General features: G+C 40.2%; 1 protein-coding gene across 11 annotated transcripts in view; it reads right to left on the bottom strand.

Moving 5' to 3' along the window:
• Positions 1-1,662: 1,662 nt before the first annotated feature.
• The window catches only part of KNDC1 (kinase non-catalytic C-lobe domain containing 1), a 74,200-nt gene continuing 60,123 nt past the window's right edge, over positions 1,663-15,739 (bottom strand). For 7 of the 11 annotated variants that reach the window (XM_077930408.1, XM_077930407.1, XM_028729852.2 and 4 more), the window contains 11 exons: positions 14,960-15,183; positions 13,939-14,052; positions 13,397-13,544; positions 12,979-13,170; positions 11,903-12,112; positions 11,368-11,450; positions 10,204-10,354; positions 5,850-5,972; positions 5,651-5,710; positions 3,987-4,144; positions 1,663-3,732 (listed from right to left, as the gene is read on the bottom strand). In XM_077930408.1, the coding sequence (XP_077786534.1) occupies positions 3,501-3,732; positions 3,987-4,144; positions 5,651-5,710; positions 5,850-5,972; positions 10,204-10,354; positions 11,368-11,450; positions 11,903-12,112; positions 12,979-13,170; positions 13,397-13,544; positions 13,939-14,052; positions 14,960-15,183 (1,695 nt within the window). In that variant the 3' untranslated portion in view covers positions 1,663-3,500. Of the gene's footprint in view, positions 3,733-3,986; positions 4,145-5,650; positions 5,711-5,845; positions 5,973-10,203; positions 10,372-11,367; positions 11,451-11,902; positions 12,113-12,978; positions 13,171-13,396; positions 13,545-13,938; positions 14,053-14,959; positions 15,184-15,739 lie in introns of those variants that run through there. The other 4 variants (XM_077930409.1, XM_077930413.1, XM_077930412.1 and 1 more) reach the window with 4 other exon arrangements.

Genomic DNA, 15,739 nt, shown 5'->3' with positions numbered 1-15,739 from the left:
GCTGATTCCAATTCTGAAAACAAAGTCCAGCAATTACCAGGATCTATATGCCTCCTTAAGCACAAAACACAAGTTACTTATTAAAAAAAAAACAAAGTAAAGAGAAACACAACAGTTTTCTATTAGCAAAGTTGGAGGGAAATGTTAGATGATGTTCAAAGTGTGTGTGGGGGGGGGCAACTGATGTGCTGTGGGTTAAACCACAGAGCCTAGGACTTGCCAATCAGAAGGTTGGCGGTTCGAATCCCCACGACAGGGTGAGCTCCCATTGCTCAGTCCCTGCTCCTGCCAATCTAGCAGTTCGAAAGCACGTCAAAGTGCAAGTAGATAAATAGGTACCGCTCTGGCTGGTTCGCCAGAAGCGGCTTCATCATGCTGGCCACATGACCCCAAAGCTGTACGCCGGCTCCCTTAGCCAATAAAGCAAGATGAGCGCCGCAACCCCAGAGTCGGCCATGACTGGACCTAATGGTCAGGGGTCCCTTTACCTTTACTTTACCTACCTAATGGCTTGAAGGCTAAGATCTTTGCTGTGTTTGAAGGTTGAGGATGCGGACCACAAAAATCTAAGAGGAAAATCATCAGACTGTCTCTTTTGGTGCAGACCAAGCCAACCTTTATGATCTTCTGATGATGCCCTGCTGGTCATTCAGTAACCAGAAATGGGTATGCTGTTATGGGGATATTTTTGATGGTGTCTCTCTCGAAGTGGACCCATTGTTTCGTCTCATCTTCTAGAATATACTGGATTATGGTTGGCAATGTAATATGATTCTATGTTGGGGATTCTCCATCCTCCTTCTGAGGAGGGCAGGTGCAGGTATTTGGGGATTATTCTTGGCTTTTAGTGTGAGAAAATAAATGAGTATATTTTTTTCTGCCACTTCTGGAGCTGGGTTGGGGGAATCCGGATTTGGGAGGGTTTGGAATATATAGGTTAGTTTTGGGAGGGTAATCATTTTGATCATGGCTATTTTGTCTGAGAGGGTGAAGTTGGTGTTGTTCTATTTCCTCAAGGCTCTGTTGTTTTGTAGCCACAAGGGCTTGTTATTGTGGAGGTATAGTTTCAACCCCTAGGTACCTGAATTTGGTACGGCAAGAGTTTTATCTTTGTGATGTTGGTGGATTCCTTTTGGGTATGCAGGGGTGGGGTGGGCAGGTGTTGAAGCATATAGCCTCAGATTTTGCAAAGTTTATTTGTAGTTTACTTGTAGGCCCAACACCTTTGCGAATGTGTTGAGTTCTTTAGTTAGGGTGGTTGCTGTGTTTATGGGGTCTGGTGTTGTGACCATCAGGTTGTCTGCAAACAGCCCTCGTTTGTAAGTTTATCCTTTTATTTCCGCACCCTTGATATCTGGGGCTGCTCAGAGTAGGATAGCTAGGGGTTCCAGGGCTAAGACGAATAGGAAGGGAGACAGTGGGCATCCTTGCTTTGTGCCTCTTTGGATTGCTGTGGTATTGGAGTCCATATTGTTAATTCTGCATTTTGCAGTTAAGGTTGGCATGGTCAGCCCTGTTAGGAATCTTCCAATTTCCTGTTCAGATGGGTTGCGGGAGGTGCATAAAATCCAGCAAATTCTGAAATTATTTCTTTGGTGGAGGATGTTATGTTACTGTCTTTTTTAGTGATGCAGTGTATTCTTGTTTTGAGTGATTTCAACCCCCTGCATCTGTTTGCTAATAGTCTGGAGTTCTTCCCTCCATATTCGTAAAAGTGTTGTTTAGAGTATAGGATGTTAATCATTGTTTTATTGATTTCTAGAGAGTCAATTTCTCTTCTTTTTTGTTCTATGAGTTTAAGGAGTTTTTTGGCTCCCGATTGATTGTAGTGTGATGAGCGGGTTGCAATGTCCTGTTCTAGTTTACTGATTTTTGAGGTGGTTTGTTTTTTAAGGGATGCCCTCTCCTTTTATGCAGGCTCCTCTGATGACTGCTTTCATTGTGTTCCAGGGTAGTTGCAATGTTGCCCACATTGCTGTCCTTAAAGTAGTTTTGGAGAGTTTTCAAGAGACTCTCTCTAGCTAGTTCATGGGTAGGCAAACTAAGGCCTGGGGGCTGGATCCGGCCCAATCACCTTCTAAATCCGGCCCGTGGATGGTCCAGGAATCAGCGTGTTTTTGCATGAGTAGAATGTGCCCTTTTATTTAAAATGCATCTCTGGGTTCTTTGTGGGGCATAGGAATTTGTTCATTTCCCCCCAAAAAATATAGTCCGGCCCCCAACAAGGTCTGAGGGACGGTAGACAGGCCCCCGGCTGAAAAAGGTTGCTGAACCCTGAGCTAGTTGTTTGTGGTTAGGATGAGGCTGAAGAACCATGATGGGGTATTTTGTGCTTCCTCTCCTATTTTGAGAGTAGCTTCTACTGGGGTGTGGTCTGGGATTTTAATGTTACCCATGGTTGTTGTTTCTACCAGGGGGAATCAGGCCTTGTGTGAGCAGAATGCTGTCCAGTCTGGACACTGAGTTGGAGCTCTCTTGAGATTCTGAAATTCTGGCCTGCCTTGCTCGATTGTGCCCCAAGTGAAGACGTCAGCAAGGGTAAGCAAAGTCAATCCATTTCCTTCATGCCTGTTGAATAGGAAACATCCCTGTTGAAGAGGTAACCAGGCTAATGATCCATATTTTGCCATGCTGTGAAATTTATGTTATTGCAGTACAGTGTGGCAAAAATAAAAAGGTGTTGGTCTGGTTGGCTTGTTAAGAGGGATGTGTCCCTCCCCCCCCAAAAAATCCATTCAGACCAAGGGATAGGCCTGCAAAAACATATTTTCACTTCCTTTTGTAAGGTCCTTCGAAAGGTCACCAAAGGGGAGGCTCATGTAATGGGTTGAATAAGCTTTTAGCAGAAAGCATCAAAATGCCTTTTTGGCACAGCATTCATTTCAAGTGAAATCTTGAATAAAATTACCTCTTCAATAGGCTCTGAAAGTAGAATGGGGCCAGTTCAAAGAACAGTGGTGGATAATGAGTTCATTGTTTGAAAATGGAATAGTTGAGGCAATTACAAGCCTTACTGAAATGTAGAGATGTATACTGGCCTTCCTTTTCCACATTTAGCACCTCTTATTCTATGATAGAAATAACTCATACTGCAAGAGATCAGTTTGTTTTTCCTAAAGGAAAAGCAAAAGCAAATCTCAACCAAAAATTAATATACCTCCTGACAAGATAATAAATACTCAAACTTGATATAAACATAGCACTCATATTCTCCAATAAACTCCACTGTTCAGACAAAATTAAAACAAAACAATAAGGACTTAATATTTAATTTCCTCACATGACACACAGCTTTGACAAATTCATATGAGGGCAACTTGCTATTTGACAAGTGAGCAACACAGTAGGAATCTTGCCCCTTTTGCTTAGTGTTCGGATTTTTCAAACTGAAACATTCATAAATAGAGCTCAGTCACTGCTGAGATGATACATTTATGGACCAATTACTACAAAAAGTAAATTATTTAAACCTTAAAAAACTGAGGATGAAATATAAGCAGTTATTGAAACATTGCCTTCATCCTATGCAGTGTGTCCTGGATTTTCCGAGACTGCTTTTCAGCTGGTATCTGGTAAAAGTTGGCATAGTTGTCTGCTGCTAAGGCAGAGATGTCTGCATCACTAAAAGATGCTATTCTGTGTCTTAAGAAAGATTGCAGCCGGTGATCTGGAGAGAACAAGTAGTGGTTTTCTTGCAGTGCATGAACCTGGCTCACAACTTTCGCAATGTTTCTTAAACAAAAACAAATTAAAGAAATGAGTTAGTTTCCCAGCTGACAAAGGGCAGGAAAGACTAATGTGTATATAATAAATATTTTCAAATTTTTTTGGTAGACACACACAAGGCATTATACAATGAAATCAAACCAAGTCAGCTCTTTTTACCTTTATACCTATAGTGAGATGCCAAAATACTGAATGTACTTTTAAGGTTTCCATTGCTCTATATTGGTTTGTGAAGAATTCTGTGGCATAAGTAAGATTACCTAAGTTTAGTCCATTTATATGTCCCATTTCTCATCGTAAATCCTCCAGTTTCAAGCTGCTGAACATGCATTGCCAGAACGTGGGCTGATGGAATTGTTGGTGAAGTCTTAAATCTCTCTCCTTCCATTAAACACAAGCTGTCACTTTTTAAAAACACCTGGTACAATTTGTATAGATACATATGCAGACACATTAGTACATGGCATAAAAGATAAATCAGATGGGGGCTTTAGGGCACCGTACATAACATGCTCAGTGCAACAATAGTGTTTTAGGGAAAAGAACCGGGATTAGAGAAGGAAATAATGCAGACGAGTAAGTGAAGCTTAACTTGAGTAAGAGATTGGCATGACACAGCCTGGGAAACTTATCTCCAGCCAGGTGAACCTGGACAGGGCAATGTAGCATCTTAAACAATTGAAGTGGCCGCATATCTATTTCATTGGAACCGAGGGTCCCCTGGAATGTATTTCAGAAACTGTAGTCAGGCCAAGAGAATTACTAGATTTTCAACAAGAAGCACTTCTGGATTTAGGAACAGTGGCGTAGCGTGGGTTGTCAGCACCCGGGGCAAGGCAAGTAATTTGCGCCCCCTAACCCGTGGATTTGCGCCCCCTAACCCGTGGATTTGCGCCCCCTAACCTGTGGATTTGCGCCCCCTAACCCATGGATTTGCCCTAACCCCAGATGTTGCGCCCGGTGCGGCCGCCCCCCCCCTTGCACCCCCCACGCTACACCACTGTTTAGGAAGCCAGAGTCCAAGGGGCAAAGTTAGTGGTAAGACAACTACTTCTGTTTACAAGTTAAAGATTATTATCAGCAAAACCCTATGCATGTCTAGTCAGAAATAATCCCAATTAGTTTCAGTAGGACATAGCTCCAGATGTGTGTATTAGATAACATACAATTGATGGATCAATTGACTTTCTCAGTTATACTGAATCTAGTAAGATAAAAGCTATTCGGAAACAAAGGTTGGGATTCCTTTCCTGAATGAATTTCCAATTCTTCCACCAATCACTATCCAGAATTTGTGAATGTTCTTTATAGCAAAGAATTTGAATATGAGTTATCTTGAGGGACAGATAAAACCAATCAGCGGGGGCAAAGAACAAAAAGCTTTGTTGTTCAGAAGATAAGAGGCCCTAGCTCTGACTAGGGAAATCTGGTTTAAATTCCCCCATAATCATGAAGGCTCACTGTTTGAGAAAGTCTCCCCTAGGATCACAAGATTGTAGAGAGGATAAAAGAGGAAACCTGAGTTTCTTGGGAGTAATACTGGGACAAGTGTAAAATGTAAAATAAATATTGTGCTAAACATAATGTGTTGGATTCGGGACCCATTAAAAACAGTGTGAACAATAAGTGTAGAGTAGACTAAGTTAAGTCTCACTGATTTCAATGGAACTTAATTTCACCTAACCAATTCTGGATCCAACCTATTTGGCACAATCCAAATTGAGAGGTGTGCAAATTCCATTGCTTTCAGCTTTCTACAGATGCCTCAAATTTCCCTAGAAAAGAAAAAAAAGTATGTACATTTTCTTACTGAAACAGGATTTGCTGGGAAGCGGAGAAGTGGTAGGGAAGAAAAAAAGAGTAACTTGAAGTTGGCTCCTGTACCTATCCACAATTCACATAAGAGATTATATTTTTGCAGTACCTCAACAGCCTTCAGTTCTTCCATTATTTCAGACACTTTAGAAGACAAGCATTTCCAAACCTTAGTGGAAAAAGGAAATTAAGCAAAGTGTTAGTCCTCTGAAGCTTGGACTTTGATCTGCAATTCAACATATTGCCTGTCCAAAATATATTATAAAACTACAATATCTGGATGAATTGCAAAGTGAATGCTTACTCACTGGTAATTGTCTCACAATGAGGTTTTCCAGTCCTTTTAGGATTTGCATTGCGGTAGCAAAATTTCTTTGCTCATAGCAACATTTTGCAATGAAGAGTAATTTTGATAGCAAGTTCACCTGCATCTGGAATAAAAATAATAATACATGTTTTATAGAACGTGCTGATATTTAGTGCCAATGTGTGTGTGAGACGTATGCTTGGAAACCCTCACAATGAGGCACCAGTGAACCTATTACTGTGCATATTGTTAGGCAATGAGAGAAGGCAGGGCTGTTCTAAGGAGGAAAATGAAAACAGCTAACTGCAGAACAACCCAATGCGTGGAAATGCATTATCTACCATCTATAAGCTGGCAAAAAAGGTTGACTTTTAGAGCAGACTATATAAAATTATATAGTTATCAAATATTGCTTTACATGTTGGAAAGAGGTATCATGGAACACTTATTTCATGACATCTTTATTCTGTAAAACCCTGTATTGACCACATTTCTTAACAACAAGAAAAGTGGCTGTTCTCTAATTGCTTGTTTTCTGGTTGCCAGTCAACAACTATGTGCATTTCTGAAGAATGCTATAGATAGAAACATGGAAAGCTATTAAAAGAACAGCTAACAAAATTTCCTGCTGTGCATGTTGAAAAAAGAATCTACCGGTAACTTATTCTTTGATTGAGGTTGGTGCTATCAAAATGATAAGAACAAGAATTCTCAAATTGACAAAATGAATCAACATATGAAATAGGAAGACAGGGTGTACGGACCCCATGCCGCTCTCGTGTATAGTATAAAGTTAAAACAGTCCAGCAAAGCAACCTGGCACTGGTAATATATTTTATTAATAGAAATATCTGGGATTTGAACCTTTTGAATTGGCAAGTTGGACTCAGCTAAAGAAACTATAGCATAAACACATCTTGGCTGCATTGGCTGAAGAACTGAATATTGCAAACAAAACAAAAACCAATACTTTTCAGCAAACATGTCAACAGTGCAAACTTTTTATGGTTTCCTTTTAAACCTGCTAAAAATGTATAAATGAATTGAGCCTTTCACAACAGCACCCAATTTATAAAAATGCCATGCATCAGTGGCATATAAATTGCATTTCTATTATTTTATGTTAGGAAACTCATCAGCTCATCAATTATCCTACTGTATATGTTTCCTCCCTAAAGTATTGAAATTGGATAAGAAAGCTTATTATGGTTCCAAGTAAATCCTGACATTAAAAAAATATGTATCATCTGTGCACATGAAGGGAAAAGGCAATGAAGTGCAGTGGTTCTTATACATCATACTAGAATTTCCCTTTGGGATATAAATGGGGCAGATAAATGCACAAATAAAACTCCTTCCAGTGTCCTTCCTTCTGCATGCATCTGCTGGGAGTCTGGCACTGCAAGACCCCTGCAGGCAATTGACAACCAGGACATTGTTTATTCACCAGTGACTGTAGAATTATGGAGAGCAGCTGCTTTCCAGGAGATCCCTGCAAATTACAACACTGCCAATGAAAAGGCCATGCTGATTTGCTGGAACTAAAGCCAAACAAACAACTGGAGCTTGCAAGACTGTGGCCATAAGAGATTTCCACATGGGCAAGAACAAAATGGGTGACCAAGTGACGAGGAGAGGATCCTCATCTTGTTAGAGCTGAACCGAGGGGCAGAGATATGGGTCTTTCTCCATAACTTAGTTTATTTATGGGACTTTTATCCAACCTTTACACTTTAGCAGGGGGGCACTCAACACAGAACAAGAAAAGCATTTCCACCTTTCTCTCTCTCTTCCCCCTCTAAATTGCATCCTAAAACAATAGTTCTGAATAATACTCTTAGAGTTCCATAGACTTGGTCATGTTATGCCTCATTTGTTTCTGGAGTACTAAAAGATTGCACCCATTGTCAATGGACTATGTGCAGAGACGCGCAAAGGAAAAGCATTCATCTCAATTTCTGCTGAATTCAACTTGCTGCCACACATGTACAAATAGATGTCAGATATTTCATCACACTGTGAGAAACGGTGACGTTTTATTGGTAAATTACTTTTTAAAAGGAAAGTCAGTATGAATGGTAAAGCCAACAGATGCAATTATGGCAAATTGCAGTCTCCTATTGAACCAGAAGGGGATTGTTGAAAGGCAAGCAGCTTATCTACTGATCTGCTCCTGGTCCCAGATATTTTTTTGAACGTTAATAGAAAGATATGTCAACTGTACACTTCTGCCAACACTTGAAGAACATAACATTCCAATAAAGCAAATTTAATGAAAGGTGGAATCATGCCCTGAATCATAAAAATGAGAGATGGGTTCATGCAACCATGCAGCTGTGGCTATCTTAAATACTGCAAACCTGACCAAATTAGTGTGAAATAACATTTTATAAACTTTAACTTTAGATAGAGATCTTTTCATCTCAAGCATGGGAAAAAGCCCCTTGATGGCAAGAACATATTTATAACGCAAGATTAAAGGTGAATTCTAATACCCACTTCAGAAAGTCATAGGAGCATACTTGCAACTACTACTTCTCTCTTTTTTCAGAAGTTTGTGTTTTGCGTAGCAAAATATCCTCTCTCCTATCTGTTTGTGCAGCAGCAGCTGTACTGCAAGTGGAGCTGAGTTGCTCTGCCAGCTTTCCAACACCATGTATCACTGCCCTCGCCAAGAGGAAGAGGGGAAGGTGTCTGAAGCCCAGCACAGTGTGCTGGCACAAACCACACCACACTGAGGTCTCTGCTTCTTGCGCCTCCTGGTATTTGGTTGTGGCTCATGAGGAAAACAGAAGAGCAATACAGCCCAACCAGCTGCTACCATGTGTGTTTGTGTGTGCAAGAATATAAACAGGAAATCTTGGCATTCATGAAACAGAAGGCTAATTAAACAAATTTTTACTACATGCCTAGCTCATGGCAGGCCTTTGCAAGGATGCAAATGAATGAACCTAATCTCTAACAGCTATGAATGTCTAAAGCCTGTATAGCTAATCCATCCCTTTAAAAAAACCCTAAAAACAAAGGTGCCTATAATAGATGCATTTCAGTCCTGTGCAACACTTCTCCAGGTTATCTCTGTACTGTTATAGGAAGAGGTGCTGCCTTCTGCCAGAACATACTGAATGTATTCATTCATTTCTTAGGCCACATCTGCACCATACATTTTAAAGCACATGGGGTGGTATTCAATGCTAGTGCTACTCAGAGCAAATCCACTGGTGTTAAGGACTAACTCAGGTTCATTAATGCCACTGATTCCACTCTTGTGTAGAACTTATTTGAAATGTTTGACTTCCACCAAGGAATCTTAGGAACTGCGATGGTTAAGGGTGCTGAGCACTGTAGCTCTGTGCAGGGCAAGCAACAGTTCCCAGGATTCTTGGGGGAAAGCCATGGGTTTTAAAGTGGTATGAATGTGTGCATTAAAATATATGTTACAGGTGTGACCTTGGTTTTCCACAACATTGTGCAGAAAGCAGCTTACTTCATATCAAATGAACAATATTATTAAAGATAATCAAAATGTAATATAAACAGATACAAATTTCAACATAATGTCAATAAATCAATGGCAGTATTCATAATTCTCAACACTACTAAAAGCAACCACACAAAACAATGATTTAAAGCAACTGTATACTCTAACCCGCAGTTTAACCAGGAGAAAGAATAAAGCATATATTTTGTTATGTAAACAGAAGCATTGGGATTGTTAGGGAGAGCCAACGGAAATTTCACTCTCTCTCTCTCTGCCATAGTATTATAAAAAAACAACAACCCTTTTCTCAGGAGCTAATGTTTGCATTGCAAGTGAAGCCTCTTCCTTTGAATGTTAAACCTCTTGCAGCCACTATGGCTACTTCATCCTACTGGCTGAGAACCTTATTTAGATCATAAAGGTAAAGGTAAAGGACCCCTGACAGTTGTCTAGTCGCGAACGACTCGGGTTGTGGCGCTCATCTCGCTTTACTGGCTCAGGGAGCCATCGTTTGTCCACAGACATTTTTTCCGGGTCATGTGGCACTAAGCCGCTTCTGGCAAAACCAGAGCAGCGCACGGAAACGGCGTTTACCTTCCCGCCGGAGTGGTACCTATTTATCTACTTGCACTTTGATGTGCTTTTGAACTGCTAGGTGGGCAAGAGCAGGGACCGAGCAACAGGAGCTCACTTCGTCGCGGGGATTCGAACCGCCAACCTTCTGATCGGCAAGCCCTAGGCTCTGTGGTTAGACCACAGCTCCAGCCACGTCCATTCAGATCATACACAGACAAAATAACTGAATAAGAAGGGTCAACCACAAATAAATTATCAATACACATGAAAAGCAATCATGAAAAAGAAGACTGCAAACCTTAGAGCTGTAGCTTGTTACAATTTCAGCAGCAACCCAATTACTGACATTGTCTGCATATTTTAAAAGCTGCAAAAGGTAAGCATCTTGGTCACAGTTTTCCGCAAAAAGGTTATAGGCTTGAGCAGGCAGTTGCTCAGAGGAAGCAGCTCTGTAAAAGACAAGCATCTACAAAATTGAAATACTAGATTATATCCATACAAAGGGGGCAAAGCAACATTATTTCCTTACAATTAGTTGAGTGTAGCTCCCAGAATTACCCAGTGGCTCAGACAAAGAGACAGGTGTTGGTGATGGGGCTACAGAGAGACATTCCTAGTACAATAAAGGCTCCCACTCTTGGCTGTGAGGAGTCAAACAAGATACTCTGGAGCAGCCAATGCAGTGGGTAACAAGGCTTGGCAGGAGAGATTTGAATGAAGCAACAGAGTGAAGCAAGTACCACTTCCTCCTGTCCACCTGCTTATGTGTCTGGGAGGCATTTACTGAGGGGCACTCCTCCCTTCATTCCAGCAGATGGAACCCCTGTGTGAATAGCCAAATAGGCTAGATATATTTATTTTCCCTTTTCTCTCTCTCCCTGTGTCAGTAAAGTAACTGGCACAGGTGCCTTTGATTTACAGTCCCTTACCATTTCTGCTTCGCTAATTTACTTCTGTTAATCCCAAATTATGTACAGTGGGGAAAATAATGGAGAAAATGTCAACTCCCAGGCTCCAGTCTTAAATTGAGCCAGCAAAATATAGAACCTACAAAACATGTCAAAGGTGTAACAAATTATAATCGTGAACTGGAAGCAAGAGGTACGTTCAAAATGTGAGAGACCTTAGAATATTTAACCAAAATGTTTTCTCAGAAGTATAAGCACTAAGTTGCCTTATATAAGCCTCTGGCTAACACTAGACTATTAATAAATGAAAAATATCTATTTTACAAACTAGATGTATGCTACTATTTTGTCAAAACGTTTTGCTTAAAAAAAGTATGTTCAGTGTTCAGCATCAGGCAGTAGCCATGTCCTTGGATAATGTTGCCCTGTCTCGGTTGGTGTGCTTTGTTGAAGTCTCTCATACTCTTAAGTCTACAACAAATTTTCTCATGCTAATAAATTTCCCCCCAATACATATCAGTATGCCATTAGGCTAGGCAAAGCACCAAACTTACTTTTGGAAAGGCACACTCTTATCATTGACTCCAAGGAATCTTGAATTTAGAAAGTGCACTGGGTGACATTTCTGGAACATTTCCTAAAACAGACAAAAATGGTGTCTGATGCATTTGATCTGGTGTACACTACTTATCCATTGACCCCCTAACTCTGACAACCTCTCTAGAAAGATACCATGGTTGATAGTATCAAAAACCACTGAAGAGGTCCAGGTGAATCAACAGAGTTACACTCACTCTGTCCTAGGGCTGCCATATGTCCGGATTTTTCCGGACATTACCAGGATTTCAAAGGTGGAATTGATGCCCAGGGGGAATTTCAGAAAGTCAGCGCTTTGTCCTGGATCTTAGGCAAGGCAATCAAAGGTGTCCTGGCTTTTACTTTTTGAAATATGGCAACCCTACCCTGTCTCTTTCTTGGCAGGAGTCATTCTACAGGGCAAGAAAGGCAGTTTATGTGCCAGAACCAGGCCTGAACCTCAACTAAGAAACTGACCCAGAAAGTCGGTTTTATCCAAAAATGCAATTTTACCTGTTCCAGCAGCGTCAGCTGATGGCAAAGTTGTTGTGCGGTATATTCTGTTAAGAGATATGGCATTCCATCTATTTTAGAGTAAAAGCCTGAGAATTCTTCTGTTTCATTGGAATAGCATGGATTTGCTAAAGCTGATGTAATGCTATGCTTGCCTCTCTGATAAGGTGCAACAGTTTCACTTTCCTTTGAGATATTCCAATTAAAGCTCTGTACAAAAAGAACAAAAGGCATTTGCTCTGTCTATAACTTTACTCAGGCAAAAATGAACACATTATTACATAATGTAATATGTAAGTTAAGTTCAAAGACTAGTACCTGTACAATAAATCTATGCGGTTAAATTTTATACCATCATACCCTAATACAACAATATCCATTTGAGAGCACAGTCCACAAGTCTAATTGAACAGGACTCTATAGAATCCTATTATTACTACTTCCCCCTTGCATTAAAATAACTTCAAGTTCAATACTTCAAGTTGGGTTTTTGTTTTTTACATCATTCTCCATTCTTGCCTAGTTGAAAGACTAATTATAAGCCTTAGCCAGAAAATAAACTATGGCTTGGGTTTATTAACATGTAACAAGTATGCTAATAGCAAATATTTCAACTGTTACAACAAAACATCTTTGGTTAAAGAATATTTTGACACAGTTGCCATGCTATTAATCTCTATCACTAATTTAGCTCTGGTCAAAAATAGGCATATCTCCATAAAGCCTCCAATCTTCTATTCCCAATACTGGAGATCTCTCTCTCTCTCGAGCTGATTATTTTCCATACTAGTAATCTTTTAAGGAAGTATGATGGGGACAGATGCTGTAGGGGAGAAGAGGGGTGAAATTCCATTGTGCAAGCGGAGGTCTGCTACACTACCAGAACAGCAGCCAGGAACGACCTATTATCTGGCGTGTCTTAATCTAGGCTGTGAATGTAACTCTCAGACCCTGTAACAGTTGTTGATGTTTATTGTATTGCTTTGGGGAAAACTTGTAATAAAAACTAAACAGAGAGACAGAAGAGCACATGCCAGGTGCTGCTGTCCGTAGAGCAAGTTAAAGAAGCCTCGTACCTTTTGCAAAACATCTTTTGAGCTCTTTTTGCAATGAAAGTGTAAAGGTTTTATTTCACTGGTCTCCTCCTCCTCCTCTTCTTCTTCCCATTTTTCTGTCTGGTAGTATTCAGAAACATTGCTTTGCTTCCTGCTAGTAATGCTTCCCAGTAGTGACAGCAACCATTCGCCATAGCCATTGAGTGGACCTACCTACAAAGAGGGCATTATTAGAGTCTTCTTCAGATTATAATGGCCTTAATATCTCCAAAATAAACCCTGCTTTATTAGTGTGATTTAGGAAACAAAACTGATGGATCCCCAAGGCATGTTATTTCCTCTCAGTTCAATTATATCGTATAACGTTGATGCAATTTTGCATGTCATGACTTACTTAGATGACATCCACCTTAAATTTCCTGTAAATATAGTGAATTACCTTAGAAATGATAACGCCTTTTAGTGTACTCATAAAATCAGGATTTACTGCAAAGTCTACAGCATAGCAGTCTTTAATCCAGGTTTGCAGAATGGCGAAGCTACGATGACATATTTTGCTAAGCAACGAACAAGATTCCAGGCTTGAACTAAGAACAACAGAAAGTTGGTGAATAAACTGACATTTGAATATTCCACCAATTATAATTATGTACTTGAAAGGATTATGTGTCTCAGTTTATCTCTTCCAGAACACAAACAAGAAGTGTAGCTTCCTTTTTTGTAGCTTAATAAGAAAGGAAAGCTATTGAAATAAGAATGTATTTGTTGGACAAAACACTCAGCCAAGAAGAGGACTCTTGTCTTTAATTTGCAGTTGTATCTTGTAATAAATTTTATAAATCCCATCTAACTTAACTGAATGCTTTTAGTTTCAAAATAAAGCGATCATTCACAATTTCAAAGGAACAAGGAAAGACTACCGATACATCTATGCTAGTAAACTGGAATGTATCAAGAGTTCAGCTTTATTTCAACACTTACTTGGGTAATGTGATTCTGATTCTATCAAGAAGAAATTGAAAAAATTCTTCTTGGGAGCAGAAGTAACGAAAGGTGAAGAGGAATTGCTGTACATAGCCTTCTAAAAATGCATTTCTACAGAGTACAAGAAAAAAAATCAATATTGTAAGCTCAAGCGTGCTTTCTTAGAATCAAGTACAGCGAAAGATTGAAAAGTGAAAGGAAGAGATTCAATTAATGTCACTTGTATTCCCACAATCTCTATTTTCTTTTAAAACAGATCCTTTGTTTTTAGAAATTCCATGTTCAAAAAATTAATGACATTAAAGCACAATCCTACATTTTCAGGAGCTGCAACGAGGAATAGATAATCCCGAGTGATATCCAACTAAGTAATATAGTAGTCTCACTGAAATGATTTATCAAACCCTCTTATGTAAACAGGTCTATTGTGATTAAACCCTATTATTTCATTGGGTCTATGACTAACACTGGACATACCCTATTTCCAGTCCATGTGAATTTTAAATGTGTTCACTTCTTAAGTCTGTTCTGTCCCATTCCAACATTAATCTGTGATTTTAAAAAATATGCAGAAATAACTGGTACTTAAATACGTGTTTTATCCCAATGTGTTCATTTCTAAATGTTGATCTGGAATGCTCAATGTAATCCAGAAAATGAGAATTTCATAAAAATAAGAGCTCCCTTTGCCTTCCCCAACCATGACATGATAAAATAAATTTAACTCTAAACTATAGGACCCCCCCCCCTGCTCCAGTACTTAAAATGATAAACAGACCATCCTACTCTCCATTGCCTAAACTTGGAAAAGAATTGTCGAAAGGAGTTGTGTTAACCTGGGAGTGATTCCTTAACTTCTTTCTCACCTTACTTTTGCAAAGCAGTGAGAGAGACAGTTTCCTTTCACTCTTGCAGCATAAAATGCATGGAGATTGATAATAGAATTAAACCTTCATTTCAGTAGGGAGGGGGGTGAGAACAGACATCACCTTTTGTGAGACTGCAGAACAGGCTGTACCTGGAATAGAGATATGCCATCAGCCCAAGTGGTGTTCCAGCTTGTAGATTTCTTGGCTGAGTTTGATTGTCATTACACGGGGCTCTGTACTGGGTTTTATTTATATTATAGAAGAGGAGCATGCAGTCCAAGGAGCTAACGATGCCCAGAGCTTCACTGCTTGCCATGTTAACAACTGCAAGAAGGTTGCGTGCCTCAACTCCCCATTTCTCTATAGACATAATCTGCAGCAGAAGGAGACAAGGCAGACAAAATGGTACAAGGTTATTCCAGTGATGGGGAGGAGAAGGGAAGGGACACAAAGGCACTACTAACAGGGCCGTCTTTAGCATATGCCCCACCCGGATGCACAGATTATTTGCCCAGCGTCCCCAAATTTTAGTTTAGCCGCCCCCAAATTAACTTCTATTGTGTGGGGAAGCCAAAGTTGTTGACCTTTTTTTTTCACTCACCTGTAAAAACAACACAGTGGGGGGAAACCTGCTTTTGTTTTCTGACTCGTCGGGAATATTTGTCGCTACGGAGTAACAGAGCGACGGAGGAGGGGGGCAGGGACTTTCACCCCATTGCTTTTCACTGCTGCCAATTGAGAGGGACTGGAATACAGCGGGTATACATTTGACACCCCACAGAATTTGGCGCCTGGGTGCCCCGCACCCCTTGCACCCCCAGGTAAAGACGGCCCTGACTACTAATTTGCACATCACTGGGCATGCAAAAGCTGGACATGCATATCCTCACTGCCCTCCCAGGAGGTTCTTTGAACTCTGTGCTGGAGAA

Source organism: Podarcis muralis, chromosome 6, assembly GCF_964188315.1.
Source record: "Podarcis muralis chromosome 6, rPodMur119.hap1.1, whole genome shotgun sequence".
In the NCBI taxonomy this organism is placed as follows: Eukaryota; Metazoa; Chordata; class Lepidosauria; order Squamata; family Lacertidae; genus Podarcis; species Podarcis muralis.
The sequence above is the reverse complement of the archived record's forward strand: the minus strand, read 5'-3'. Positions and strand labels throughout refer to the sequence as shown.